The sequence below is a fragment of the Aspergillus melleus genome, assembly GCF_016097325.1.
Source record: "Aspergillus melleus strain CBS 546.65 chromosome Unknown contig5, whole genome shotgun sequence".
Taxonomy (NCBI): domain Eukaryota; kingdom Fungi; phylum Ascomycota; class Eurotiomycetes; order Eurotiales; family Aspergillaceae; genus Aspergillus; species Aspergillus melleus.
The window spans coordinates 1,046,457-1,072,564 of NW_025763374.1; the positions used below are offsets into that span (position 1 = coordinate 1,046,457).

The following is a 26,108-nucleotide window of genomic DNA, read 5'->3' on the forward strand; positions in this document are numbered from 1 at the left end:
TACAGACACAGATATGTAGGTGTATTAAAGGCTCTGAACAGTTTTACTACGGAGTATTGATGGACTGGGATCCCCTAATCCCATCGCCTCTACGGCCCTATATCCAAACGAGGCATTGCTCCCACTTAACGATATTTCCATTAAGGGTGCTCCGTAATTTGCCTCCTTTCAATGCAGCGATTCGCTCTTGATTAGCAGCTAAAATAAAATAAAAAAAATCGAAGGCAAAGAGCTAATCGCCCATCTTTGCCTAACATGTAGCGGGCGCAGCAGAACACTGCCTCTCAGGAGGTAGTCGATCAATAATACAACTAGGTACCTCGGAAATTTCTGACCGATGCTGTACCTTAAGTGTTATATTCCGTGTTCTGTAATGCGTCCGAATCATCTGCCAACCGGGTAAGCGAGCCCACAAGGCTCGTGGTGGAGATTTGCTGCTGTTTTCAAGTGAATCACCCCGTCAGTAATTCGACCACGAAACTAGTGACATTTGACAATACCTCAGGTTCACGCAGTAGTCAACCAATCTACTTACCTACCTACCTACCTATCTGGGTAGACAGGGAACCCCAATCATATTACCGTTACTACCGATTACTAGTTAGAATGATTGAGGCCACTTATCCACAGGCGAATGGAGATCCACCTCATCTCTTGAGAGTTCCACCAGTCAAGCGTCTGCGCCTGTGCACAGTCCGCTTGCACCAGGCGCTAAGGTTCGGCCTAGTCGTTAGTATAGTGTACTCCGGAGACCGACGACCAAGGAGAATGAGTCTGCCGTTTCTCTCTCTCCATCGGGTCACAGGGTAGTATGACTCGGGATGCAGCCACCTTTCGAATGCAGCAAAACCAGCCCCCGGAGAAAATCTTGGACGTTGGTCCTGGAGGTTTAAATTTGAATTCCTATCTTAATCGGGGTTGGATATGGAAGATTCCGAATGTTTGAGCCTTTGAGGCCACCCAAGCATCATGTGAACTCCCTCCGTAAGGAGAAATGGGGAGGGGAGGGATCGACAGCATAGGTAGGATGCATGTCATTTTCCTTAGTGCCCCATGGCCTGTTATGAACTTTGAACCTACTCCGTAAAGGTGCCGTCAAATACTCCATACTTGTCAATTAATGATGTTATTTCTCTACTACTCCGTAACCTTTCCTACGAGGCTGCGAACGAACATCCCACCCTGGCAGGTTGAGATACTTTGGACATTAGGTTCAATAGCAAACCTAATATTAATCGGCAGGTGCTTCAATGCTCAACTCTCACGGAATAGGTGTACTCTGTGTGGTCCACCGAGCACCAGCCTCCAGCTTTGGGGAGGTGGACAGTGCATTCAATATTGTGGATATCCTTTCAGCGTCCCACCCAGGATTCAATACTCCGTTTTCACCTGCCAACGGCTTCGTGTGGATATTGTACTCTGTAATTTAGGCTTACACGTAGCGCACCTGGTTAGTTTTCTGTAACGGTCTATGAGCACAATTTCTGAATCCTCGAATTAGTAAGTATATTATAGTATTCGATACGAGGAAAGGAAGAAGGGTCCCTTCAACCCTTGTTGACCGGGAGGTATTTCCTCCGTCCGGAGTACCTCGAAACGGAATCTCGGCCATTCCCGGGTATGAGTGGAGAGCTTGGCGGAGTTTAGTCCGTGCAGCCGAAAGATACGCGTCTGTTTCACTCTCGCCTGTGATAATAGGTATGTGTATGAGACCCTAAGAGTTTAGGACACACTGTACTCGAGTAGACGGTGGCTTTTGTGCCCCTGGCTGGTCCGTGCCTACAAAGCACCATATGCACCTTGATGTCTTAGCCAGGTAGATACTCGTCGGCATCCAGGGGGTCCCGTTTCCTGCGAGCACGTCCAAATACACAGACTCCAAATTTGTTGTAGTTACCTCGATACGGTAAACGGGATGCTGTCCATTAGGGCAGATACCCACAGCAGTAGCTCAATATCACCTAACCTCAAAGAGTAATGATAAGAGTAAGTGCTACTCTGTAATTACTCGCACCGTGCTCTCCTTCGTACGCTGTAGGTAACATTAACGACTTTTGACATACTCCTTACAGCAGAGTTAACTAGCTCGAACATTGTCATAGACCGACCCAAACTGGTTCATCACTAAATCATATTTATTGAACAGGATATAGCATTGGTTGGCTACGCCTGCCGACCGTGGTATAATTTATTACGCCTATACCCAATACGTATCTGGTACATACACCGGAGTAGGCTACTGAGCATGGACACTCGGGGATTCTAAGGTGGTTTACGGCGTATGCATGTTCATGTAGCTGTTTTCATTTGCGGTTAGAGCCTTTTTTTAGAGTTGGTACAAAAGTACAATGAACGATACCAGCCTATAACCTCTGCTTACGGAGTATTATGTGGTAGTGAATAAATACATACAGAGTAAACCCCGGCAGCTTCTGGGTCTGAGTCTGAAGCATATTGCCGTTTGGGGTAAGTTGCAGGGGAATTGTTCCTCATCTGCAGCCACCAAGCCGGGCAGACCACCTACGGAGTACGGCGTACTGCCATACATATGTACTCCATACTCTGTACACCCGTGCTCCCTTTTTATTTTAGCTATTGATCAATTACTTTAGTTATACGGAGGAACTTGGTTTTACCTTTCCTTATCATGGGCACGAATACCCCTGATAAAGCATGATATGCGAGCCAGCCACCCTATTTCTAATTGTTTAGTTATTGCAAATGAAGTGTTACCAACCTCCACAGCAATCCTACTCCTACAGTCCTACCTAAGGTAGGACCAGAGAGGACCTACATAGCGATGGGCGGAGAAATACCTTTCCTCGGAGATTACGATGGCTCCACGGGTGATTGGCCAGGAGTTGCTCGGATATCCGGCGCCACTCTCCCTTGTCTAAATGAGGAAGTACCTACAGTGCCTACCGGGCTGACAATGCATGCAGTTCAGCTAGTGTGGAATTAGTATTTTGATTCTTTAATCTCTTGGTTGCATCATCTAAGCCCTCGAAGGCCTAGCTCTCTCCTTATATTATTACAGATGGCTAAATCCATCCTGGCCTATCGTGTACAAGCTCCCACCTCCGTTTCTATTTTGAGTGATCTTTTGTCAGCTATACATGTCTAAGTAACTAGTTAACTGGTCATCAACTACGTACATAGGTGACTACGGAGTACTACTGAGGAGCCTGCAATTTGAGTACCGTACTGGGCGCATCGAACGCGGCACCATTTCACAGAGTAGGATCTTTCATATCCATAACTATCGCTTGTCATATTCTCAGATTCGTCCAAATCAGATAAAAGCGAACGGGTTCAGCTGTATCGGTTCTAGCGCCCGTAGTAGGTAGAACTAATACTTATAGCCATGACATCAACTCTGGTGGCCTATGGAATGGCATTGCTCTCCCACCTAAGCTTTGTGACCTATCCACGGTTAATAATGATCCAACTTATGTAGGCAACACGAGGCCGCAATGGGCTGATGGTGGCTTAAATTCTGTACTGGCAGAAGGTTAGGCGATCGCCGCTAGCATCAACGTCCTGCTCCCATTTCATCTGAAGTCTAGCCGCCTTGGGGACTTCTGAGACAATGTTCATAGATTCAATACCTGGTTATTATGTAATGCTTAGCGGTCGGCCCTGGGGATTGTTAAGCAATTTCCTGCGAGGATCTCGAAGTCTAGCCTTGGTAGGAATCATATGTTCATTGAATGTTGTTCGTAGCCTGCCGGTTAGTGCTCCGTATAGATCCCGACGTGTCCTATACAAACCTCTGAATTATCTCATTATCATTCACCCTGGGATGTTCCTCTGTTCTATTCTGGTTTAGCTCTGAATAGTAGTGTCTTGTCAGTACATAACATCATATATGATTGCAACCCGGGATCCTATTATGTCAGAAGCTAGATAGTCAACTCACTAGGAGTAAACTGAATCATTAAAACTCGCACATCTAGATTTATTACTACCGAGGTCTTTCTTATTGAGATTTTGGTTTATCAGTACCGCTTGACTAGAATCTTACCCAGAATTTAAATCCTTGATCACGGGGTAAGTTAGGCTCGTATACTGATGGGGAAACGAATTACTTCGCACGATGTCCAGATATACTGAATTCCAACATGATGCCTATTCCTTTTGCTCCGTACCTCAATTGCAAGGACAACGTAAATGGAACGAAACGGCCCCAATTGAAACGGCTAGTATGGCCCGCACTTGCTTTCTAAATTTGCTTTTCCGTTCTCTTTTCCCCCCAAAGTTAGAGGGCACAGTAAAATAAACGGAACTTACATTTGTGGTGGAATACGGCTATCATTTTCTTGTTAAAGACGATTACGCCGGTCCCCAACACGCGTCCGAGCAATTCGGAGACATCCACCGTGCCTACTAACCAGGATCACCTTAGCTCTTTCCTTAGCGTTGACATCGTGCTTGAGGAAATAAACCCACACACCATCAAGTGTCTCCACCACCAGGCCCATGTCAATGCACCGTAGCTGCATGGGCCGCCGCCAATCCCTTCTCCACTTTTAGTGCTCTCCCTCAATCCATCTAGATCCAGGGTCTCTGACGCACGAGGCAAAAATACACCTGCATGACACTCGAAATGACAAAGGAACTAGACATTAAAAAAAAGGAGAGAGAAAAAAAAATCTTTTTTAGGGATTGATTTCATGGATTTTGTCTGGATTGCGGTCTTTGGGCATGTGCATTCCCTGCCATCGACCCATCTGAACAGAATAAAAGTCTGTAATGTTGCATGTCAGTTGAGATTCACTTGTTTTTAAAAAACTCATTAACCGGAAAGATCCCTCCCTCCGGACCTTTTTGTTTTGGTTAGTAGTTCTAAGGAGCTCTCGTCATCCAGACGCTCGTTTACTACTTTTTTATCTCACTCCCCTCTTTCCAATTCTTCCTTCTTGCCCCCCCTCTTCTTCTGTTTTTGTTTTTTTTTTCTTTCCTTCATCAAGTGCCCTTCGTTTTGCCTTTCCCTACATTCTATTCCCTTTCCCCTTCTCGCTCGCCTCTGGTGGCAATTGATCCTCCAAGGCAGTGCTATAAGTAGGACTTACGGCATTGACCTACATATCTGTACGACTTGAACCCAATCTAAAGAAACGGGGGGACCATACCAACAAGGAAAAGGGTTCGAATAACGTCAGACCAACATGGAGTTCCCGTTTATGCGAGCTTTCATCGCTCTTTTGTAGGTTTTCACCATTTTCTCTTCTCATTGAGCTTTCCACCGTTAGGTGGCGATTCTCCTGGCACCTGCACGATTTACAAGTCACCCACACCCTCTCCTTGCGGTAGAAAGGGCTAACCTTATTACCATCAGCTTTTACCGTTATTTTCGTCTCGTCGTGAATTTGTTTTCATTTTGGACTTTCAGGCCCATCCCTCCCCCAGAAAACCCAAAATTAACCGCACAAGATGTTACGGTTATTATTCCTACTCTTGAGGGATGTGGCGATGAATTGGTTGAGACAATCAGAACTATTCTTGATAATCATCCATATGAACTCTTGTTGGTGACAATCGAGGCCAACCGAAAGAAAGCCGAGAACATGTTAAACTTGATGCCTGCTTCGAAATCAAGGATCCGCCTCTTCACCGTGACCCATCCCAATAAACGCCGTCAAATGACAAGAGCCATTCCGGAAGTTCGCACCCCGATTACAATCTTTGCAGATGATGATGTGAGCTGGCCGCGCACCGTACTTCCCTGGATTTTAGCTCCCTTTGAGAAAGATGAGCGTTACGGAGGCGTGGTCACATGCCAGCGACTTCGTCGTGCTGTTGCGCCGACCATGTCTCAGCGTATTTGGGGATTCCTTGGCGCTCTCTACCTGGAAAGAAGGAACTTCGACTGCGCAGCCACGACGCATATCGATGGCGGGCTCCCTTGCATGTCAGGGCGGAGTGTTGCATACAGAACAGACATCCTTCAGAATGAAGGCTTTACTTATGGTTTCACCAACGAAGAATGGTGGTTTGGGAAATACCAATTGAATGCCGACGATGACAACTTCATCACTCGCTGGATGGTATCGCACGGGTGGGAGACCTTCATGCAGTACCACCCCGAAGCCGAAGTTCTTACGACGTTGGAAGATAACCCTATCTTCCTGAAGCAATGCGCCCGGTGGTCACGAAGCAACTGGAGGAGCAACCTTACGAGCATGTTCCATGAGAAGCACATTTGGTAGTAAGTACTCAGTGTCCTTGATCTTCGTTTTCATTTTGATTTTCACCTCGCATTTCTGGTGGGGGGAAGGGGACTCTCGCGCACTCCCTGGCAATACGCCTGGCTTTGAATGCCTTGGCAATGGCAATGTGTGGAGCATTGTCCCGCCGCTAGCAAGACAGCGCATGATGAGGGATTCATTGGAGAATAATGCGTCCAGCTGGAGCAACCCATCATTGCAGGAAATACCTCGTTTAGACCATGCACTAACATTTTGGTTCTGCGTTGCTAGTCGCCAGCCTTGGAGCGCATACGCCGTCCATCTGACAACCCTGTCGCCTCCGGCTCTTTTGGGTGACTTGCTGCTTGTTTTATTATGCCATAAAGCCACGGCGTCTTGGGATGAAAGCTCGCACCTCATGGCCATGCAAGCCCTCGGCGTATGGATGTTTATCAGCAAGTTTATCAAACTTTTGGGCCATTACATCCGATACCCGGTTGATGTCTTGTTACTGCCTGTGTCCATACTTTTTGGGTATTTCCACGGAGCAATCAAGATGTACGCAGTGCTAACACTCAATGTGGTAAGTTGCATGATTTCGATTTTTGTTAAATTCTTGGGTCTACACATCCGCTTGTGCGATACAGGTCTTGAAACCCACTTCGTGGAGCCCTGCGCTTTTAGCCCAGATGCTACCTCAAGATGAGTTCTAGACTTTTGCCCTACTGAAACCCTCATCCCTCATGGAGTATTAACCCCTCATGTATTGTTGGGTCATGGCCCCATGAGTCCCATGTCGCCAAAATGTACCTTTGGTGCTCCGGTCATGGGCAATTCGGCTCCGATCAGCCGTACTGTTAATACTCCTGTTTATTTTTTTTCTTGTTCCCCTCCCCCCGCGCTCTCTTCGCGTCTTTCCCCCCTTTCGGTTACCCTCTGATTTTCTAATACCCTCACCCCGTATACATCTTATTGGCTTATCCCATTCGCGATATCATCCCTTTCGGCCCCGCCCACATTCTTTCTATGTCACTCAGTCCATTCATTCTTCCTTATGGAGGGAAAGAAAACCTTCGTCACATGAAGTTTGCTAATTTAATTTCTTCCCCGTGACAGACAACATGGGGTAGCAGAGATGGTGCCGATGACTATGATGCCGAGCGCATGAAGAAACGAACAGACAACGACCGAGTGAAGCAACCGTATTACCCGAGGTTCATCACTCAGTAAACATGGCCTATCCAACGAATGCGATAATAGCAAGCCGTTTTTTCAGCAGCTCAACGAGCTTGCAAAATACATTTGACAACCCGATTGGCAAAAATGGCGATTTGCTATCTATTGTTTTCTTTTACGATGCGACGCATTTATGACACAATGCGTGAGGATGACGCGAGATCTAACCGTCCCCAAACGCAGAACAAAATCGTGATCAAGAAAGCATTTTTTTTGCGCTTCCTTTCACCGAAAAAACATCGTTTCGATGAACAAAATATGCAAAAATCTCTTTTTATCTCATTTTTCCCTTTATCATTTTGTTGATTCCCCATTTGACTTCTGTCCCACTGCAATGTGACAGATACCAGGGTTAACAGAACCAAGTCCGTCCTCTGCGCTGTTGGCTTATCCGATCCGTTTTTCTCTTCTTCCCGCATCACCTCCCAAACTAATGTTGCCCTGGAAGGTTTTGGCATCCAAGGGTCTTGTATATTACAAAAGCGTGGACGGGTTCCATGGTCGCTTGTCCAATTTTCTTATCATCTTTTGTCGTGTTAGACTGGAAGCTTCTGCTTTTTTTTTCTATCCTTCTTCTTCTTCTTCCTCTGGGGCTTTTCTCCCTTATTGTGGCATTATATCCCTTCTATTTCAGCGCTACTAATAATGTTCTTCTAACCTCTAATGAATTCACTTGTGACTCGTTGGAAAACTTCTGTAGTTTGGATAGATTAGAACCCACTTTACCCGGGAAGTGCAAATCCAGTATAGGGGTGGAAAAGCCCAGTAGGCCTGATGATAGCGACCTTCGAATTTGATTGTGCCTTGCAGTTTCCGAAGCTTGAAAACTGCTTAAATCGTGATTACATAGGGGGTATAGGGTGTTTGGAACCTCGGTGTATTTGACCGCCCACGGGCGGTGAAAATAGTGTCACTTCCGAACTCTCCATGATGCCCTTTTTGCTATTTGCATCAAACGTCGCTTGTACATTGCTTTTGAACTGCGGCTTGAGTGGCTTCTGTCGAATAAATCACCTCACTTGCGAATCACTTAATACGTCTGTTTCTACCAAATAATTGCCTGAGGTCAGAGAAACAATGCCGGTTCTCCATTTTGCCCGAATATCCTCCAGGCGAGCAATTTTATCCAACACCACAAGAGTCGCTGCTCTACAACCCCGGGGTTTTCATTCTTGTTCATCGAAGGCCGCTATAGCCCATCCCATCACTGCTCATGGCCCACCACCAAAGGCCCCTTCCGCCGCACCGGAGTATGGTGGCCGTGTAGAACAGCAGAAAAACCAAGCGGACGAGCTCAAGTCGCAATTGAAATCGCAACGGGAGCCGCTCAAGAAGCGTTTCTGGAAGGATGTGAATGTCGAGAAAAAGCCGGGTATGTGAGCTTCACAATGCGCGTGATGATTGGGGCTATCTGTAAACTGACTCCGTTCTTTGCGGCTACAGAAGGAGGATATCGAGTCCTGTTAGATGCTCGGCCCGTTCGCACGCCCACCAAGGATATTCTCTCCATCCCCCCCACGAAACCCCACCTAGCCCATGCGATTGCCTTGGAATGGGATGTTATGACGACCGCCCAGCAAGCTTTGAAAAACCACCTGATTCCACTTACCTCACTCACTGCCCGAGCGACGGACATTGCTCAGGAGGACGATCGGGGCGAGACAGGCACCAGAGACCAAATCATAACGACCTCAATGCGCTACCTGGATACGGATACCTTGCTCTGTTGGGTACCTGAACAACCCCAAGAACTTGATGAGAATGGCGTGAAATCGGAAAGCCTTCGGGAGGCTCAGATGAGGATTGCCAAAGACACCATTGCTTTCTTGAGCACGAAAGTATGGCCGGGGATTGACATAAAACCTATCCTAGACAGCAACAGCATTTTGCCTGTCTCCCAGTCTCAGGCTACAAAGGACATCATTCGGCTCTGGATCTCGAACCTGCATGCGCATGACTTGGCCGCATTGGAAAGAGGAATCCTCGCATCAAAGAGTCTGCTGGTTGCCGTTAGATTGGTCGCCGAGTGGAGTGAAAACTTCCGGCCAATTCAACGGTCAGAGGCCAAGAAATTCGGTATTGAAGAGGCAGCAGAGGCTTCTAGCCTCGAAGTCAAGTGGCAGACAGACATGTGGGGCGAGGTTGAAGACACTCATGATGTCGACAAGGAAGATTTGAGACGCCAGCTTGGAAGCGTTATTGTTTTGGTGAGCGGCGATACAAAATAATAGCTCAAACATGCTCGGATGCCGGGGTAGCCCAACACCAACCTGGGGTTTCCCATCGCAGCGTGTTTGTATATAACGTTCAATGAGTGTGATTGATAGATGTACAGTATAGTATGTATGTATTATAGTTTTTAGATCTTGATGTATTTGGCACAATGTCATAATGTTGCCGGAATTTCTTTCCTTCCTCTCCCTCGAAGCAGAGCAATAAATACGGTTACCTACGGACATCCAAATGAAGCAGGGAAACAAGGCGATCACTGCAGTCACGAGGGGCTGTTGCCAAGGCACGGGAGCCGCTGTCCAGGCACGGTGGAAACCCCAGTGTCCCCCCCTCTTGATCCTCTTGAATGACAGTCGGAGTTTTATTTATCAGCCATCCCTTCCATGTGGTGTCAATAGATCGATTCTAGTTGCAGCCCCCGTTTCCTCCTACGAAAGTCATATCCTCATATGCGATCTTTTTCTAAACCACCGGACGAACTTGGCGGCGGTTTCGTGGTTTTCTAGTGATGACGGAAAAGGGCGAAGGGTAAGTTCCCTCTGGCGTTCTTGGGATAGTCGGCTTTGGTTCCATGGGTCCTGGCATGGGAGGCTGTGTCCTGGGATGATCATCCCGCCGGACAGTCACAACTTGGTAGTGGAACATTGGGAAATGTACACATTTCTACACGGCTTGTCTAGATACCTGTATCAAGGTGGACACACGAATGTTTCGCTAATGTATAATGCAAAAACTCCGCAGACATAAGCGTTCTCGAAGTGCGCTGGCACTTTCACTCTTGCACCGTGACAGGTCAAAGGACAGTCACGAGGAGACCTTGGGTCGTGACAGCAGTAGTTCATCTCGATCGTCGATTCCCTCATCAACCACGAACAACAATCCGTCTACCTCCCTTCCGATCCCACGAAGCTCGAGTCGTCGAAAGTCCCACCAGGAAGTGCGCCCGCCATCGATGGCAGAAGAACCCCCCTTGGAGCCAACGGGCTCCAACCAAAGCGGCGAGAATATTGAGAAACTACCGTCGGGAACACAGGTTGACAGCAGGAGCATGTCGCTAGACCAGTCTGTGCGCACCTTTCGACTCTTCGAGACGTTGCGTAGCGGGGACACGACTGCGATCGCGAAGGCCATCCGGGAGACTAAGGACGCCCAGGGCGCAGGTGCCCTATCTGGCACGACCGTACTTCACCTGGCGATTCAATGTGCTGAGCCACAGGTTGTGGAATACATCCTCTCCGTTGACGAGGATCTCAACATCAATGAACGTGATCGGGATGGCAACACCCCTCTTCACCTGGCTGCCCAGCTTGGTCGGGGACCGTTGGTGCGCGAGTTGCTCAACCGCCCGTCTCTCAACGACTCTATCGTGAACTATCGCGGTCAAACTGCGCTCGACGTTGCCCGTACCCCGGAGATCTTCCAACAACTTCAGCTAGCGCGGTCCCTCTTCATGGATCAAAAGACCCAGGAAATGCAGCAGCTCATATCCCAGGGTGACTACGAGAAGCTGGAGAAGGTGCTGGAGGAGCCCCGCGTGGAGGGTATAATGGATGTGAACAGTCTGGATTTGGTGACTGACCCCGCCACCGCTCAGTCTGGGGGTACTTTGCTGCATGAGGGGGCGAGAAAGAAAGATACTAAGCTCATCCAAATACTACTCATGCACGGCGCCGATCCTTTCCGGCGTGATAAGAAAGGAAAACTTCCCCAGGACGTGACGAAAGACGACCGGACACGTGCCATCCTCAAGAAGTCGCCCGCTGCAGTTATTGCCCAGCGCGGTATTCAGGAGAAGGCCATCCTGGGGACGAATTCTGGCCAGGGACTCTCTGGCGGGCGCGCTAGTACAAGTGAAGCTCCCTTTGCGGGCAAAGAAGCTCGTGAAATGAGAGGTTACTTGAAGAAGTGGACCAATTATACGAGTGGGTATAAACTGCGCTGGTTTGTCCTCGAAGACGGCGTTTTGAGTTACTATAAGCATCAAGGTAAAGCCTCTATTCCCAATACCCCCGATACTGGAAAGTCTCTAAACTCTTGCAGACGATGCGGGATCTGCTTGTCGCGGCGCGATAAACATGAAAATTGCCAGGCTCAATATGGATTCCCAGGATAAGACACGTTTCGAAATTCATGGGAAGTCCTCTGTCAAGTACCATCTGAAAGCAAATCACGTCGTCGAGGCCAAGCGTTGGTTTTGGACTTTGAACAATGCCATCCAGTGGGCAAAGGATGAAGCCAAAGAAGAGCAAAGACGTCAGACCAGAGACGCAGAGATGCTACGCCAAGCGAAAATGGAGCAGATCGAAGGTCGACCGGGCGAGAGTCCCTCTGAATCCTCCACCTTAGCAGCGGCAAGGTCAAATGGCAAAGGCCTCGCCCCTCCATCTCTTGGTGTTCCAAGTAGCAGCGGCACGAGGCTGAGTACGTACGCTTCTCGCACAACCTTGGAGAGTACGCCGGCAGACGACGATGGCTCGGTATTTGAGTCCTACGACCAAGGTGGTGGCGCACACAGCGAAATCAATCGAGTTTTCAGCCACGTGACTACTGCACCTGATATGGAGGGTGATGATGACGACTATGGCGAATATGCATCCAGTCGCGAGATGCAGCCAGCTGATAAAGATGCTTTGAACATCACAGCCCAATCTGCAAAGGTCCAGCTGGATATTCTTGCCAGTGTGTCCTCCTCATTGCAGGCCGAGAAGTCGAGCCATCCGGACATGTCTCTCGGTGATCCGACTGTTGATCAAGCCCTCGGTGCTTATGAAGCAGCCGTGAGCAGTCTTCAAGGATTGGTGCAGGACCTATTAAAGATATCTAGAGATCGCGACTCATATTGGCAATATAGACTAAACAGAGAGGCACACCTCCGCAAGATGTGGGAAGAGAGTATGGCGCGAGTTGCTCATGAGCACGAGGAGCTGCAATCGAAGATGGGCGAGTCCGAGGAAAAGCGACGCCGAACCAAGCGGGCTCTCAAAGAAGCATTAGAGGGTTCGTCAGCAAAAGCTGGTCGCATGGCCGACCAAGCGTCGTTACACATGAAAGACGTTGATGATGATCTTGACGATACTTCCAAAAAACAAGTCCCCGAGGCCTCGGAGTCGAAGGACGATCCCACAACTGCTCCACCTCTGCGTCGAAAGAAATCGACAGTGTCCCAGCTAAGCAGCCTATATGATTCTGCATCAGACGATGAGGATGAATTCTTTGATGCGATCGATGCCGGGGAGATTGAGGTCGAGAATCTCGCCACCGCAGAAACTAAGGACGAAAAACCAGAACCCGAAGAGAAGACCAGCGAGCTACGTGCCGTGAAACATGCCGAAATTGTTCCTTCGTTCAAGGGCTACGAGGAGCCTGTGAGGACGAAATTGAAAATGGACTACGATAACAGACCCAGGATCTCGTTGTGGGTATGTTGATCCCCCTTCCCTAGTCAGGCGCACGGCATCTAACAACGAATTGTTGCAGGGCATATTGAAATCTATGATTGGCAAGGACATGACCAAAATGACACTACCAGTTTCATTCAATGAGCCGACGTCGTTGCTACAGCGTGTAGCCGAGGATTTGGAATATGCAGATCTTCTCGACATAGCAGCTGACCGATCCGATTCGATGGAACGCTTAGTTCACGTTGCTGCATACGCTGCAAGTGAATACGCTTCAACCATCGGTCGTGTTGCTAAGCCGTTCAACCCCCTTCTGGGAGAAACGTACGAGTATGCGAGACCTGACAAGGGATATCGGTTTTTCGTCGAGCAAGTCAGCCATCACCCGCCGATTGGCGCGGCATGGGCGGAATCAGCAAAGTGGCAATACTATGTAAGAGCCCACTCCCTGTTAACCATTATCTCCATTTGCAGAGTACTGAGAAGTTCCGATAGGGTGAATCTGCTCTCAAATCCAAGTTCTACGGGAAATCCTTTGATATCAACCTGCTCGGCACCTGGTTCCTAAAGTTGCGTCCTGCATCGGGAGGTGAAGAGCTCTATACCTGGAAGAAAGTTACGTCTTCCGTGGTCGGCATCATCACCGGTAACCCCACTGTTGACAATTATGGGTTGATGGAGATCAAGAACTGGACCACCGGCGAGGTTTGCTATTTGGATTTCAAGCCGAGAGGTTGGAAGGCTTCGTCGGCATACCAGGTTACTGGCAAGGTGGTAGACCGTGATGGGCTACCCAGATGGAGCATCGGCGGTCGTTGGAATGACAAGATCTATGCCCGTCACACTCCCGGGTTCGAAGCACAGGTATCGGGCCAGGATCCAGAGTCAGCCAAGACGTTTTTGGTGTGGCAAGCCCATTCCCGCCCGACTGGTGTTCCTTTCAACTTGACCCCATTTGGCATCACACTCAATGCCCTCACCGAAGACTTGGAGAAGTATCTACCACCTACGGACACTCGCCGCAGACCCGACCAGCGTGCAATGGAGGAGGGTGAGTATGACCTAGCGGCCACCGAGAAGCATCGGGTCGAAGAGAAGCAACGAGCGAAGCGAAGAGAGATGGAAATGAAGGGAGAGGAGCATCGGCCCAAGTGGTTTGTTAGGGAGCAATGTCCCGTGACCGGCGAGGAGTACTGGGCTCACAATGGGAAATACTGGGAGTCCAGAGACGCGCAGGACTGGAGTGTCTGTGACGACATCTTTTGAAACACGCAACTTATGTGTTAACCGAAGTAAACGAACCATGCAGTTAGCTGGTCGGCGTGTCTTTCTTACTTTCTCTTCGTCTTTCTTGTACGAACTAATTGTCATTATTATTCTTTTTTTTATTTCCTTTTTGGCAGTTTTTATCACCATGATGCATGGATACTGCACCCGGTTAAATAGCGACTAGCAGATAGGGATTCCACCTCGCCTGTAGCAAGCAATTAAAGACAAGGCTGCTTAAATTCCCCTGAACGTTGTAGATAGTTTGGGGCCTTCCGCTTTCCGCGCTTACCTACAACCCACGGACTAGTGGTACCTGCGGAGTACCTCCCAGGTAAACAGCGCGGCGGAACAGTCCGTTCATCGGCCTTCCGCCATCCCTCTTCACCCCCGCTTGCTCCCCGTACAACTCTCCGTGTATTGAATGATCCTACTGGAAAGCTGGGCTCACCATCATGGTGCGCAAAAGGAGCACGTCTGATGCATCTTCGACTTCCTCTTTTCCGGAGAGAAACCAGGTACAATCATCCCCGCCTTCCCACCCACCGCATGCGATGGAGCTTGGTATCGCCTGGACATACGCACCATTATCCCGTTTGACTTCCCTCTGACAGCAAACCAGGAGCTGGAGAGTATGTATGACTACTTGGCTAAAGTCATTCTCCTTGGGCCAAGCGGCGCCGGAAAGTAAGTAGCTACAAACCGATACCTCCCCACTGGTTGAAAGGTCCGATAACTCATACGAAGTGCTGGCGCACCTTAGATCTTGTGTGTTACATCGATTCGTGAAAAATGAATGTACGGATCCGACCTTCTGCTGAGCCTGTTTTATTCCCGACGGAATAACCGGCTCGCTAATGCAACCGTGCGCCTTATAGGGAGAGTGCTATCGTCACAAACGATCGGGGTCGAGTTTTCGTCGCGAATCATCAAGCTAGGCACGGGCCCACGTCGAACAAGAATCAAATTGCAGCTCTGGGACACGGCGGGGACAGAAAGATTCCGATCGGTGTCCCGTTCCTACTACCGCGGTGCTGCCGGGGCCATCCTGGTCTACGACATCTCCTCGCATGCATCCTTCGCTTCCCTTCCGACCTTTCTGATGGACGCGCGGGCCCTTGCGTCCCCGAGTCTCACCGTCTTACTGGCCGGTAATAAAAGGGACCTCGCGACCGATCCTCTCCCACATGCGGGCTTCGTCGACAACCCTCCCCAAACACCGTCCAGTACTTCCAGCAAACAGTCCTCGTTCCCATTCGATTCGGGTGGCGGAGGAGGTTCGATGCGTTCTACAAGCAATATGGTAACAGGCACAAGGCTAAGCGCCACCCAGGCCCCCGAGGGTCGCCAGGTCATCGGTGATGAAACGTCCCGCTGGGCGGCTAAATCGAACATACCCGTTGCGGTGGAAGTTTCGGCGCTCACGGGAGAAGGCGTTGAGGAGCTGTTCCATAGATTGGCCCGTATAATCCTTACAAAGATTGAACTAGGTGAAATAGACCCAGATGATCCTCAAAGTGGGATACAATATGGCGATGGCGGCCTGTACGGACACGGCACCAGTGATGTTTCGAGCATTCACAGTCGCATGACCGTTGATGAGAGCGCCGTGCATCTGCATCCTAAGAGTGCAAGAAGAAGGGGTGCGAACCACTGGAGAGGTGGTGTACGAGAATGGGAGGACGTGTTTCGACTAGGTGGTTCACATCAGAGGAAAGGTGGCGGATGCTGCTGAATGTTCTGTCTCCGCCTACCCGTGTCCTCCCTCGTCACCCAAGTAGCACACTTCTTTGGCTCTATCTAATTCTTGTTCTAGCGCGAGGTACTTCCGTGTGAGGTACTTCGACCACCTTAGCTGATACCCACAATGTCCTTCTTTTATTATACTGTCTTGTCAAAACAATATTATTTTCAAATTAATTCAGCCTCGTTAATTCTCCAGGACTCTCCGTGGCTATTCTCGTTAGGTTTTCGTTCTAAATTTTTGTTCTGTCATATCAGACCCTTCCATCTAACACTCGTATATCCATTATAGGGGTTTCCAAGAGGGTACCCACTTCCTGACAACCAGCAGAAAACGAATTCTGTGCAGAACCTTGGCCCCACTGGCCAGTCTCAACTGCAGAGCGTTTGAGATCATGGCCCAGCGATTAGCGTCTTGATGCCCTTTCCAGCCTTGACCTCTTTGAAGGCATTCTCAGCATCTTCAAATTTAACCACGCCGGTGATCAGTTCCTTCACGTTGACCTTGCCAGAAGCAACCAAGTCAACCGCAAGTTTGTAGTCGCCACTGCCATAGCGGAAGCTGCCCTTGACGTTCAGCTCCTTGGTGCAAGCCGCCATGATGGGGAATGTGATCTCACTCCGGCCCATACCGCCTTGGACGTACGTTCCACCGGGCCGAACAAGGTGAATACCGGTGTGTATCGAGGGCTCAGCGCCCGAGGCATCGATGACAACATCAGCGCCGGAGCCCAGCTCGTTTTCCTTGATGATCTGGCTCGCATTTTCCTGGGCAGGGGCCCTGCCGGGCTCAAACGTGGCCGTGGCGGCATATTTCCGGGCGAACTCCAGTCTTTGCTTTTGGATGTCCACGGCGATAACCTTCGAGGCACCGTAGGCCTTGGCCACAGTGCAGCACAGCAATCCCACTGGGCCGGCACCGAAAACAACGACGGATTGGCCCGGGGTGATGCTGGCTTGTTTCACGATGTGCACAGCAACGCCCAGGGGTTCCATGGCCGCGCCCTCCTCCAGCGAGATGTTGCTCGGCAGCTTGTAGCAAAAGTCCTCGGGGAGGACGTAGTACTTGGCGAGGGTACCATCGTAAGGCGGGGTGGCGGCGAAGGCCATTCTCTCGCAGAGGTTGTATTTGCCGGCTTTGCAGGGTTCGCACCGACGACAGGGGGTGCCCGGTTCCATCGCAACACGATCTCCCACCTTCAGGCTCGTAACAGCGGATCCAACCTTGCTGATGACGCCCGAGGACTCGTGTCCCAAGACCATAGGCTCCTTCAAGACGAACTGGCCAATGGAGCCGTGCTCCCAATAATGAACCTTGAATTGCGAGGAAACGTCAGTTGTTTGAGGGACGTCAAACGTTAACCGGAAAAGCACCTTACATCACTACCGCAGATGCCCGTAAACTTGACATTCACAATCACGTCATGAGGATCTTTCAATTCTGGGATAGGCCGGTCTTCGAACTTGACCTGATGGACCCCTTCGAGGACAAAGGAGAGGTTCTAGGAAGGCAAAAGACCGTGAGCTTCTTTCTTTGATTGATCTTGTTCATCTAACGTACTTGGGCGTTTGCGCTCATTGTGAGGGCCTTTGAATCGGAGCCTGTGTAGCAATTTGTCCAATGTAAGTTGCTCTTCAATAGAACGAGGATGTGAGCGAGAGAGAAGGAGAGTACGAAGGGGAGGTTAGGGGGGGGGGGGGGGGAAGACGTGAGTCTTATAATGGGTTTCAGGTGGGGAAGGGAGGGAAGAAAAGGAAAAATGGGAGACACTCAGAATGGCTATACGGAGTACAAAATAGGACAAGACTACATGACGGAGATTTGAAGAGGTACTGGCACTGACGGTGTACAGTGTACAGCTCCGTAGGAATGGGCCCGTATTTCCTCCCCACCTTTCATCATGGCGGGGGAAGCAACGAAAGGGAAGGTCGAAGACCGAAGGACGGAATTTAACCGCATTTACCCGGTGTCGGCCCACTGCGTAGGAATACCTACAGAGTACGACGTACTGTAAGATTGGCCCGAGAAGATGACATAATATGCCGCCCAAAAGGGATTAGTCTTCCAGTCTCCGTAGTTCCTCCGTACCTAGCTTACCCATCATTGTAAGCCTTCTCCTCATACATCACCGGAGAGAGCTTCATCCCTCCAGCCTTTGTCATGGTTAGACCGCATTCTCTTCCTGTACGAGGGTCTCTCCGTACACTCCAATTCCAATCCAGGGTTGGCTGCTGCAGAACCCTGCCGCGCTGTCCCTCGGTCCAGTCGAGACATATCCAGGTTTCTTTTCCGCGCAGTGCCAATGAGCGGAATCAGTCGTTCAAAACACAACTATATGAGAGCACACAACAGCGGTTGAAGCGGGAGCGCGCGGAACAGGAGCGTCATGCCCAATACCAAACTCAATCCCAGGGTGGCCGCTATGCCGCATTCTTGTTTGGTAGGTGCCCAGCTCCCCGACCACCTACCGTGCACCTGCGTCTCTAACCATATGCCAATCTCTGAACTACCACAGCTCTGACCTTCTTCTCGACGGGAGCCTACTTCCTTGGAACCCTAAAACCTCCCGCCCTTCCAACATCATCGACAGCGCCCCTACTCGACGTGGAACCTTTGCAACACAATGTCTCTCAATCGAACCTGCAAGCCGCTTGGGCCGACTTTGTTGAAATTCTGGGAAAGGAAAACGTATCGACCGAAAATGGCGACTTGGAAATGCATTCGGGGTCGGACTGGTCTTCATATACGCTGAAGGAAAACGAGAAACCGTTCCTTGTTCTCTATCCCTCAACGACCGAGGAAGTCTCGCGCATCATGAAGGTTTGCCATCAGAGGGTCATTCCGGTAACGCCCTATTCCGGAGGCACCAGCCTGGAGGGCCACTTTGCGCCCACGCGAGGCGGAATATGCATTGATTTTCGCCGCATGGATCGTATCTTGGAAGTCCACGAGAAGGACCTGGATGTGGTGGTGCAGCCAGCGCTGGGATGGGAGGACCTGAACGAGCAGCTCTCAGCAAACGGCTTGTTCTTCCCCCCGGATCCTGGTCCCGGTGCCATGATCGGTGGCATGGTAGGTACAGGTTGCTCGGGAACCAATGCTTACCGATACGGAACCATGCGGGAATGGGTTCTTTCCCTGACTGTTGTGCTTGCGGACGGAACCGTAATCAAGACGAAGCAGCGCCCGCGGAAATCTAGCGCCGGTTACGACCTCACCAGGCTTTTCATCGGGAGCGAGGGAACTCTCGGACTTGTGACCGAGGCTACTCTGAAATTGACTGTCAAGCCCAAAAGCCAGAGCGTTGCGGTTGCCAGTTTCCCGACCATTCACAGCGCAGCAGAGTGTGTCACGCGGGTGGTTGAGGAAGGTATCCCGGTTGCTGGCGTGGAGATATTGGATGATGTTCAGATGAAGTGCATCAACGACAGCCAGGCTACTAGCCGGCGGTGGAAGGAGTCGCCCACGTTGTTTTTCAAGTTCACGGGAACTCCGGTTGGCGTCAAGGAGCAAATAAGCATGGTTCAAAAAATAGTCTCTGGCGCTGCTGGTCGGTCGTTTGAGTTTGCTCGCGGCGAAGAGGAGATGCAAGAATTATGGAGTGCGCGAAAACAGGCTCTCTGGAGTGTAATGTCGATGAGAAGGGGCCCCGAGGACCATGTCTGGACGACGGATGTGGCAGTTCCGATGAGCAAGCTGCCTGACATTGTAGAAACAACCAAGCAAGACATGACTAAAAGCGGGCTGCTGGCCGGCATCTGTGGCCATGTCGGAGATGGCAACTTCCACGGTAAGGTTCCCTCCCTTTTCAACTAATTGCATTGCTAACCTAACTTTACATGTACAGCGATCATTCTCTTCAATGAAAGCGAAAGAAAAAATGCAGAGGCGGTTGTTCACCGAATGGTCAAACGCGCAGTAGAAATGGAGGGAACTGTGACGGGAGAGCATGGAGTTGGCCTCATCAAACGGGACTACCTTGAGCACGAAGTCGGGCAGTCTACTGTGGATACAATGCGGCGGGTAAGTCTTACATGCAGCAGCAAGCGTATAATCTCATCACTGACATACTGGCATCAAATGCAGTTAAAATTGGCCTTCGACCCTCTCTGCCTGCTTAATTGTGATAAGGTTGTTAGAGTAGAGCCTCCGGCCCCGGGTGATGTTAAAGAATGGTGATTTGCACAATTCATGTGAGGCCAGCGCTTGTTGCAGACTACTATTCCGATTAACCTTGAGAGTATCAAATTTTCCCTTCCGTCAGGCTCTTGAAAGCGTGAAACCAAACGATTATTCCGGCCCTGAGCTATTGCCAATATGAAGCACAGTTGATGCAAAACCAACTTCTGATCGCAAAAAAGTCCGTTCCCACTCAATACTCATATCCTCTTGGGTTGGCATCGTAGCGCGGGCGTCCGCCATACCCATACGAACCTTCGACATACTCGCTGTTGCTGTTGGAATAACTGCCACCTTCCCGAGAGTACTCATCATCCCCATACCTTTCGCGGGCATCATGAGTATAACGAGGTGCATATTCTCTTTAAGAAGGTCAATACCAAGAACATATATGCGGAAAGTGTTCACGTCAAGACTGGAGAGGATAATATTCAAACTTACTGAGACTCATAACGTCCACCCTCGCTTTCATATGCCGCATAGCGCGATTCGGTGTAATCACTCGTTTGCACCTCATATCTGGGGTGGCTTTCATATTCGTAACGACGGTCGACGTGCTCGCTACTATAGTCATCGCGTCTCGAGGTAAATGTCTCCTGCGACTCACGATACTGGACATCGGTATATATCGATTGGCTCTGCACGTACTCGCTTCCGCCTGAATAGTCGAAACGTTCCTGAGCTTGTCGTTGGCCGTAACCATAGTCCGCGTGATCCTCGTCTTGCTCCAATCGGCCGTCATCATTATATGAGGGTCGTCGGCGCTCGTCATCGCCCGTCTGAGATCGGTCGGAATTGTTGTTCAATAACAAAGACCCAACACCGCTCACAAGGCCACCAACCAGTCCACCAAGAGAACCGCCACCTGCAGCTTCCGCTGCGAACTTTCCGAATTTGCTGTCATCCGCTTGGGCACTGTCGTTGGAAGTATGGTGTTTCTGGATACTCAGTGGTTTGCCGCATCCATGACCTGAGTCATGAACTCCCTCCCTATGATTCTTCCCCTCGAATACACCGTCCCGAGATAAATGTTCCCGTAACATCTCTTTCTCCTCCTCGCTTTTTCCTTGCCACCACTCTTCGATAGTGCCAAACATGGTTTGACGGACATCAATCGCACCGTCTTCACCGAACTCTCGGAGGGCGGGATGATGAAAAACACCTGATATGATCCTATCCAGCGTTCTGTCAACATCAATGTCTTCATTGTCCCAGCATTCCATGAGCTGAGGCACCACCCATTTGACAACTTGGGAAGCTACTCGGCCCGCAGGCTCATTGAGTAAGTTTGAGAAATGGTCTTTCGAAAGCATCGAGTGCGTCGGGTTGGAAGAGGAGTCATCATCAAACACAATATGCTGCTGCTCCTTGCTGCTTTGAATGACTTCAGACGATCCGGTTTGCAGCTCAACTTTTACCTGCTGGAGAATGGGGAGCACATATGGCGCAATGACCGAAAAGACGAATATCGTTATCTGTTCTTGAATCTGTTCGATCAGCTCCGGTAGAACTGGAATTTTTTCGATCGCACTGTTAATAGATTTGATCAAATTATCGTGCCACTCCAAAATGGGATAAATTTGCTGATGCACATCGTCCAGGTATCGTGTCCACTCTTCGGGTTCGCGGGGAGAAACCCGTTGATTGGTCTCCTTAGCCGATTCCGATCTCGATTTGAATTCGTTCATTTTGTCGGCCTGGCCGTTTGTGTCACCGATCAATCCATCTGGTATCTTCCCGAGCAGCTCCTGTATGAAGCTCTCGGATGGCGTTCCATTCTGCGATTCAGCCATCACGCCTTCCAGAGATTGAACTTCAGACTGCATGGCTTTATCGGATAATTCACCGAGCACGGAATGGAAGAAGTCAACACCACCAAAAGTCCCCGTGATGATGGGATAGACGTAGTCCCGGGCGCCCCGGATTTCTACTTTAGTGTCACGGCCGACGTGGGGGAACACTTCCGATTCGCCTAGTTCGATCAGACTGAGTTCGGCGTAATTTGAATGCGCCGCATAGTCTTCAAGGCAATGAAGCCCAGTTCCGAGAAGACGGAGAGCTTCGTGCAAATCTTCGTCGTTTCTCGAGCTTGCGTACCGACGAGCCAGCCGGATGGATCGTTGAAATACCCGTCGTACTAGGCCTGCAGAGGTTGCAATCCCCAAGTCCTCGGAGGCTATATAATTCTTGAGGCCTACGCTCATCATCGACCGCGTATTAGTTAGCCCTCCAACTTTCCGCGAATGTGGTCGACCTTACGTACCAGTTCTTGGGTCAACGGAAAGTTCACGCTCCTCATCAACTGGGCCTCTCAGTCTGGGATCATAATCCCGGGCATCCTCCCCCTCCGCATAACCAAGAGGGTTATCTATGTGTTCCGTCGGTTCATAACACCCAAGACGCTCTGTTGTCACCTCAAACTCTTTGGTCCCGTAGCTGGTCAAACGTCAGTGTAGATTCAGAGGGCTGATAATTTGTGGGGGGCCTTTACCCGAAACTGAGGAACCCCAATACCCATATCAGAATGCGAATAGCCTCGGTGCTTACATATTTCAGCGTTCCGACATCAACAGCCTGGCTATAGTCACGCAACCAGTTTCCGAAATAGACGCGTTGCACATCAAGCTTGTTGAATTTACGGCCACCAGCAACGCGGGCCAGGAACAAAGTTAGAAGGGCATCTTCAATATCCCCATGGCGCCAATTTTGGCCTTCGATACGGGAAATGGAGGCGATGTTTCCTGCTCCAAAAGCTTGGGTCTTCTGGAAAAGGGCGAAAAGGACGAAAAGAGAGAAGAACGGGATCTTGAACTGGAGATCCATGATACTCTGATTGATGTATGCAGAATTCTCTCAACCCCGTCTAGTACTTGATTCTGGGCGTGAGAGAAGAAGAGATCGAAGGAACGGGGGGAAAGAGTGAAAATATCAGATTCTAAATTCAAAATGCACCGGTCAATGAAAAGGAGGCAAGTGATTGCCCCGCCATGTACTCCATAGACGAAGAGCAACACTGAGCACACGGGAAGAGAGAGAGGAAGGTGGGGGGACGCTGCTAACTACTGGTCTACATAGTAACTACTCCGTACAGACAAGTCAGAGTGGAACGTGATTGCCCAAGTCCATCTTGGCTGCATGAGACAGACGCCAAAATAACTTGGCAAATCGTATCGCTATCGGAGTAATCGTTGAACCCATCAAGACCTTCTGCCCTCAAATAAAGGACAGTCTGATAGGTATGACATATGAATAATCTCCTGTGTATGATATTCATCATTTCAGGTAGGAAAGGCCAAGAAGGGCAGCACCATTCATCTTGCTATTCTTTGCAACGAGTGAGCTCCCACAAGCGATCAACTGATTTTCAGTCACTGTCTCAAGCCAGCGGCTCCAGTCTCCACCCTGATTTTGCCGGTAATCTGTAGATAGTTAGTACTACTGGATAGTGAACTGGAGTAGCAGTGGGCGGTGTAATCCGCTGGAAGGGTGCGTGTGATCATCATCAAGAAGGATTTGTGGAAGTATGGAAAAAAGGAGGGAGTATTCCGTACAGAATACTGGACCAAGGTAGTAATCGGGAACTTGGAGTAGTAAGAAAAAAAGTCTCCCTCCGCATCCGTTGGCCCTTCTTCGGTCTTCCCCTCCTGCACTTCCGGTGGCTTGTTCGAGCCGAGCGGGTCCGTCACTCCGAGCCCATCCTTTGGCGCTTTTCGCTCTTTCTTTTTCCCCAGCCCCCCAGTCTCCGACCATCTCTTTCTATGCCTCTATAGATTTCCGTGTTCTTTCTTTGCCCTACATACGAGAAGGGCGGAAAGGATGCTTGGGGATAGGGCAGATCCTCAGGTCATTCTGGATGCTTTGTACTAGGTCCCGTACTCAGGTCGTCCTTACCTCTCGCCTAGGAATTTAATCTTCAATTTCATGGACGGTCAAGAGTTGATAACATTCATATATACTTGCGCTGTGTTCTGCGGTGTTGTTCCTCAAACTGTGCCCCTATATGCATTGTGTCTGACCTCCCTGTTACGGTTTATCACGACCCACTGCAGTGGAGGATTCGGAATTGCAATTTGTACTTGTCCCATTGTTCAGTGCCGTCATCTAATATGCGTCCCGCAGCTCATTAAGGGAAAGAAGGGAATTCACTTCTTTCAGGGAAGCCGGATAGGGGGAAGGAAGAAAACAAAAGACTCAACTCAATCCCATGGCGCGCTCCCAAAACCGTCTCGCTCGAGACTCACCGCTTCCATCGAGCGCGCAGCGCTTGAAGACCGGAGACCAAGCGTCAAATCATCAATCCGAGCGCAATCCTCATTATACCCATTCGAAGGTCCATGGCTCTGCGGATCTCGCAACACATCCCAGCGATGATAGAGTGGTGCCAGTTCACTCGTCTGGAATTCCTCCTACGTCCAAGGACACACGCTTTCCGCTAAAAGCACCTGACGGATCGAATTCGCCCAAAACCAATGTCCAGGGTTGCGCCCAGAAGGACAAGATCTATAACGACTCATTAGTTCGCGAGGATAGCCTGACTACAAGTCCCAGTCCGCCGTTTGACCTGCTTGGGAACAGAGGAAATGCCGCCAACTCTTCGCCGAAAAATGCTAGTATGGAAAGAGTGCATACAATGCCTGTGAACAGGAAGATGTCTCGAGACCAATCATCATCTGCGTCGTCGACGTTTCCGCGAGCGTCTGTCGATAACGACGGCCCTGCAGCATCCTCGAACGATGATAGGGATGGGCGTCGAAATGATCAACCTATCACTAGGGCAATGACTCAGAATTGCATCCACCATCGATCGACTAGCGGAACTTCCGAATTATCGACGGCAAGTGGTTCCAGCATGAGTAAACCAAACCCACACTATGTTCACCCAATGCGCCAAGCTCCTCGCACATATACGCCGCCTTTAAACCAATCCTACCAGGCATCTATTGCAGAGAGCGATAATTCGGTCAGCGGAGGCCATGTCGAGGAAGAGCCCGTGGCACAATGGGGTTCGGATAGCTTGCATCAATCCATGCGTGGCTCATCGGGACAAACGCCGCGCTTATCATTACAAATCCAAGAGGATCCATTCACAAAACTCCATGGCACCTCGCAAACAAATCTTAGCGGCCGTCAGTCTTTCGGCTATTCCAGAGACGCTGGGAGTCTTCTAGACACAGCTTCTCCAATCTCAAGGTCGTCTCTGGATTTTTCCTTTCGGTCCAGAACGAGGACCAGTATGGATCCTATATCTCGAGCGGCTACGGTGCAGGCGGCGCGCCAAGCATTCGAAGAGAAAGAGGCAGCTAAAGCACGCAAATTAGAGGAACAACAGTTGAAAGCAGAAGCAAGAGAAATCAGGCGGAAGGAAAAGCAGCCCTGGAGGGTTTCTCTAAGGCAGGATGAAGAAGGTTGGCAGAAGGAACGTTCTGAGGTCCACGGTATCCCTGCTCCCTCTCGGTCTGCCTCGCAACCTGAACCGGCAGTGGAAACATGGAAGCCCCAGCCGAAGAACACATGGATGCACTTCTTGACATGGCTGCGAACCCGACTCTTCAAGATAAGAAGAAGAATCAATTGAGTTAAAGCATTCTCATCCAGCTCTGTTTGGCGGCTTTGTGCTGGCGGCAAACATGTCTTGTAGGAGTAGCCAGAGCTAACCATGTAGGTAGGGAATAGCTAATGTAGCTATATACAAGAACATACAATTGGATATAGGTCCTGTCTACATCGGAGCCAGGTTTTGGGAGCGAGGCATTCTTGGATACTAGTATATGTATTGTACTGTAAGTACTGGGAGTGATGTAATTAATACAACTTATTGTAGTGTATTGTATTATACTCTATAGAAACCCTCAGTAGTGTATTGTA

The 26,108-nt window shown here is 49.8% G+C and overlaps 8 protein-coding genes across 8 annotated transcripts; 6 read left to right on the forward strand and 2 right to left on the reverse strand.

Moving 5' to 3' along the window:
• Positions 1–5,567: 5,567 nt before the first annotated feature.
• Positions 5,568–6,901, forward strand: LDX57_008855 (glycosyltransferase family 2 protein; the record flags this gene model as incomplete). The annotated part of the gene is made up of 3 exons (XM_046090579.1): positions 5,568–6,208; positions 6,480–6,771; positions 6,836–6,901. 3 exons carry the CDS (start codon positions 5,568–5,570, stop codon positions 6,899–6,901), a joined length of 999 nt encoding a protein of 332 aa, XP_045946554.1.
• A 1,600-nt stretch (positions 6,902–8,501) lies between these two features.
• Positions 8,502–9,652, forward strand: atp12 (ATP synthase complex assembly protein ATP12; the record flags this gene model as incomplete). Its single annotated transcript, XM_046090580.1, has 2 exons — positions 8,502–8,796; positions 8,868–9,652. 2 exons carry the CDS (start codon positions 8,502–8,504, stop codon positions 9,650–9,652), a joined length of 1,080 nt encoding a protein of 359 aa, XP_045946555.1.
• Positions 9,653–10,164: 512 nt separating this feature from the next.
• On the forward strand, positions 10,165–14,320 carry LDX57_008857 (OSBP family protein; the record flags this gene model as incomplete). The annotated part of the gene is made up of 5 exons (XM_046090581.1): positions 10,165–10,184; positions 10,398–11,641; positions 11,697–13,075; positions 13,134–13,487; positions 13,550–14,320. The coding sequence occupies 5 exons, from the start codon at positions 10,165–10,167 to the stop codon at positions 14,318–14,320; spliced, it is 3,768 nt and encodes a 1,255-aa protein (XP_045946556.1).
• A 796-nt stretch (positions 14,321–15,116) lies between these two features.
• On the forward strand, positions 15,117–16,055 carry LDX57_008858 (putative Ras family GTPase (Rab4b); the record flags this gene model as incomplete). The annotated part of the gene is made up of 1 exon (XM_046090582.1): positions 15,117–16,055. The coding sequence occupies one exon, from the start codon at positions 15,117–15,119 to the stop codon at positions 16,053–16,055; it is 939 nt and encodes a 312-aa protein (XP_045946557.1).
• Positions 16,056–16,456: 401 nt separating this feature from the next.
• On the reverse strand, positions 16,457–17,642 carry LDX57_008859 (NAD(P)-dependent alcohol dehydrogenase; the record flags this gene model as incomplete). Its single annotated transcript, XM_046090583.1, has 3 exons — positions 16,457–17,377; positions 17,443–17,565; positions 17,625–17,642. 3 exons carry the CDS (start codon positions 17,640–17,642, stop codon positions 16,457–16,459), a joined length of 1,062 nt encoding a protein of 353 aa, XP_045946558.1.
• Positions 17,643–18,224: 582 nt separating this feature from the next.
• DLD1_3 (FAD-binding oxidoreductase) lies at positions 18,225–20,243 on the forward strand (the record flags this gene model as incomplete). The annotated part of the gene is made up of 4 exons (XM_046090584.1): positions 18,225–18,504; positions 18,580–19,854; positions 19,912–20,087; positions 20,151–20,243. 4 exons carry the CDS (start codon positions 18,225–18,227, stop codon positions 20,241–20,243), a joined length of 1,824 nt encoding a protein of 607 aa, XP_045946559.1.
• A 193-nt stretch (positions 20,244–20,436) lies between these two features.
• LDX57_008861 (Het-C domain-containing protein) lies at positions 20,437–23,066 on the reverse strand (the record flags this gene model as incomplete). The annotated part of the gene is made up of 4 exons (XM_046090585.1): positions 20,437–20,605; positions 20,685–22,437; positions 22,507–22,679; positions 22,735–23,066. 4 exons carry the CDS (start codon positions 23,064–23,066, stop codon positions 20,437–20,439), a joined length of 2,427 nt encoding a protein of 808 aa, XP_045946560.1.
• A 912-nt stretch (positions 23,067–23,978) lies between these two features.
• On the forward strand, positions 23,979–25,973 carry LDX57_008862 (uncharacterized protein). The gene has a single exon (XM_046090586.1). It carries the CDS (start codon positions 24,448–24,450, stop codon positions 25,816–25,818), a length of 1,371 nt encoding a protein of 456 aa, XP_045946561.1. The 5' UTR covers positions 23,979–24,447; the 3' UTR covers positions 25,819–25,973.
• The last annotated feature ends 135 nt before the right edge of the window (positions 25,974–26,108 follow it).

Excerpts from the sequence above, each read along its gene's own strand:
- LDX57_008862 (XM_046090586.1), top strand. The coding sequence starts at position 24,448 with ATGGCGCGCTCCCAAAACCGTCTCGCTCGAGACTCACCGCTTCCATCG.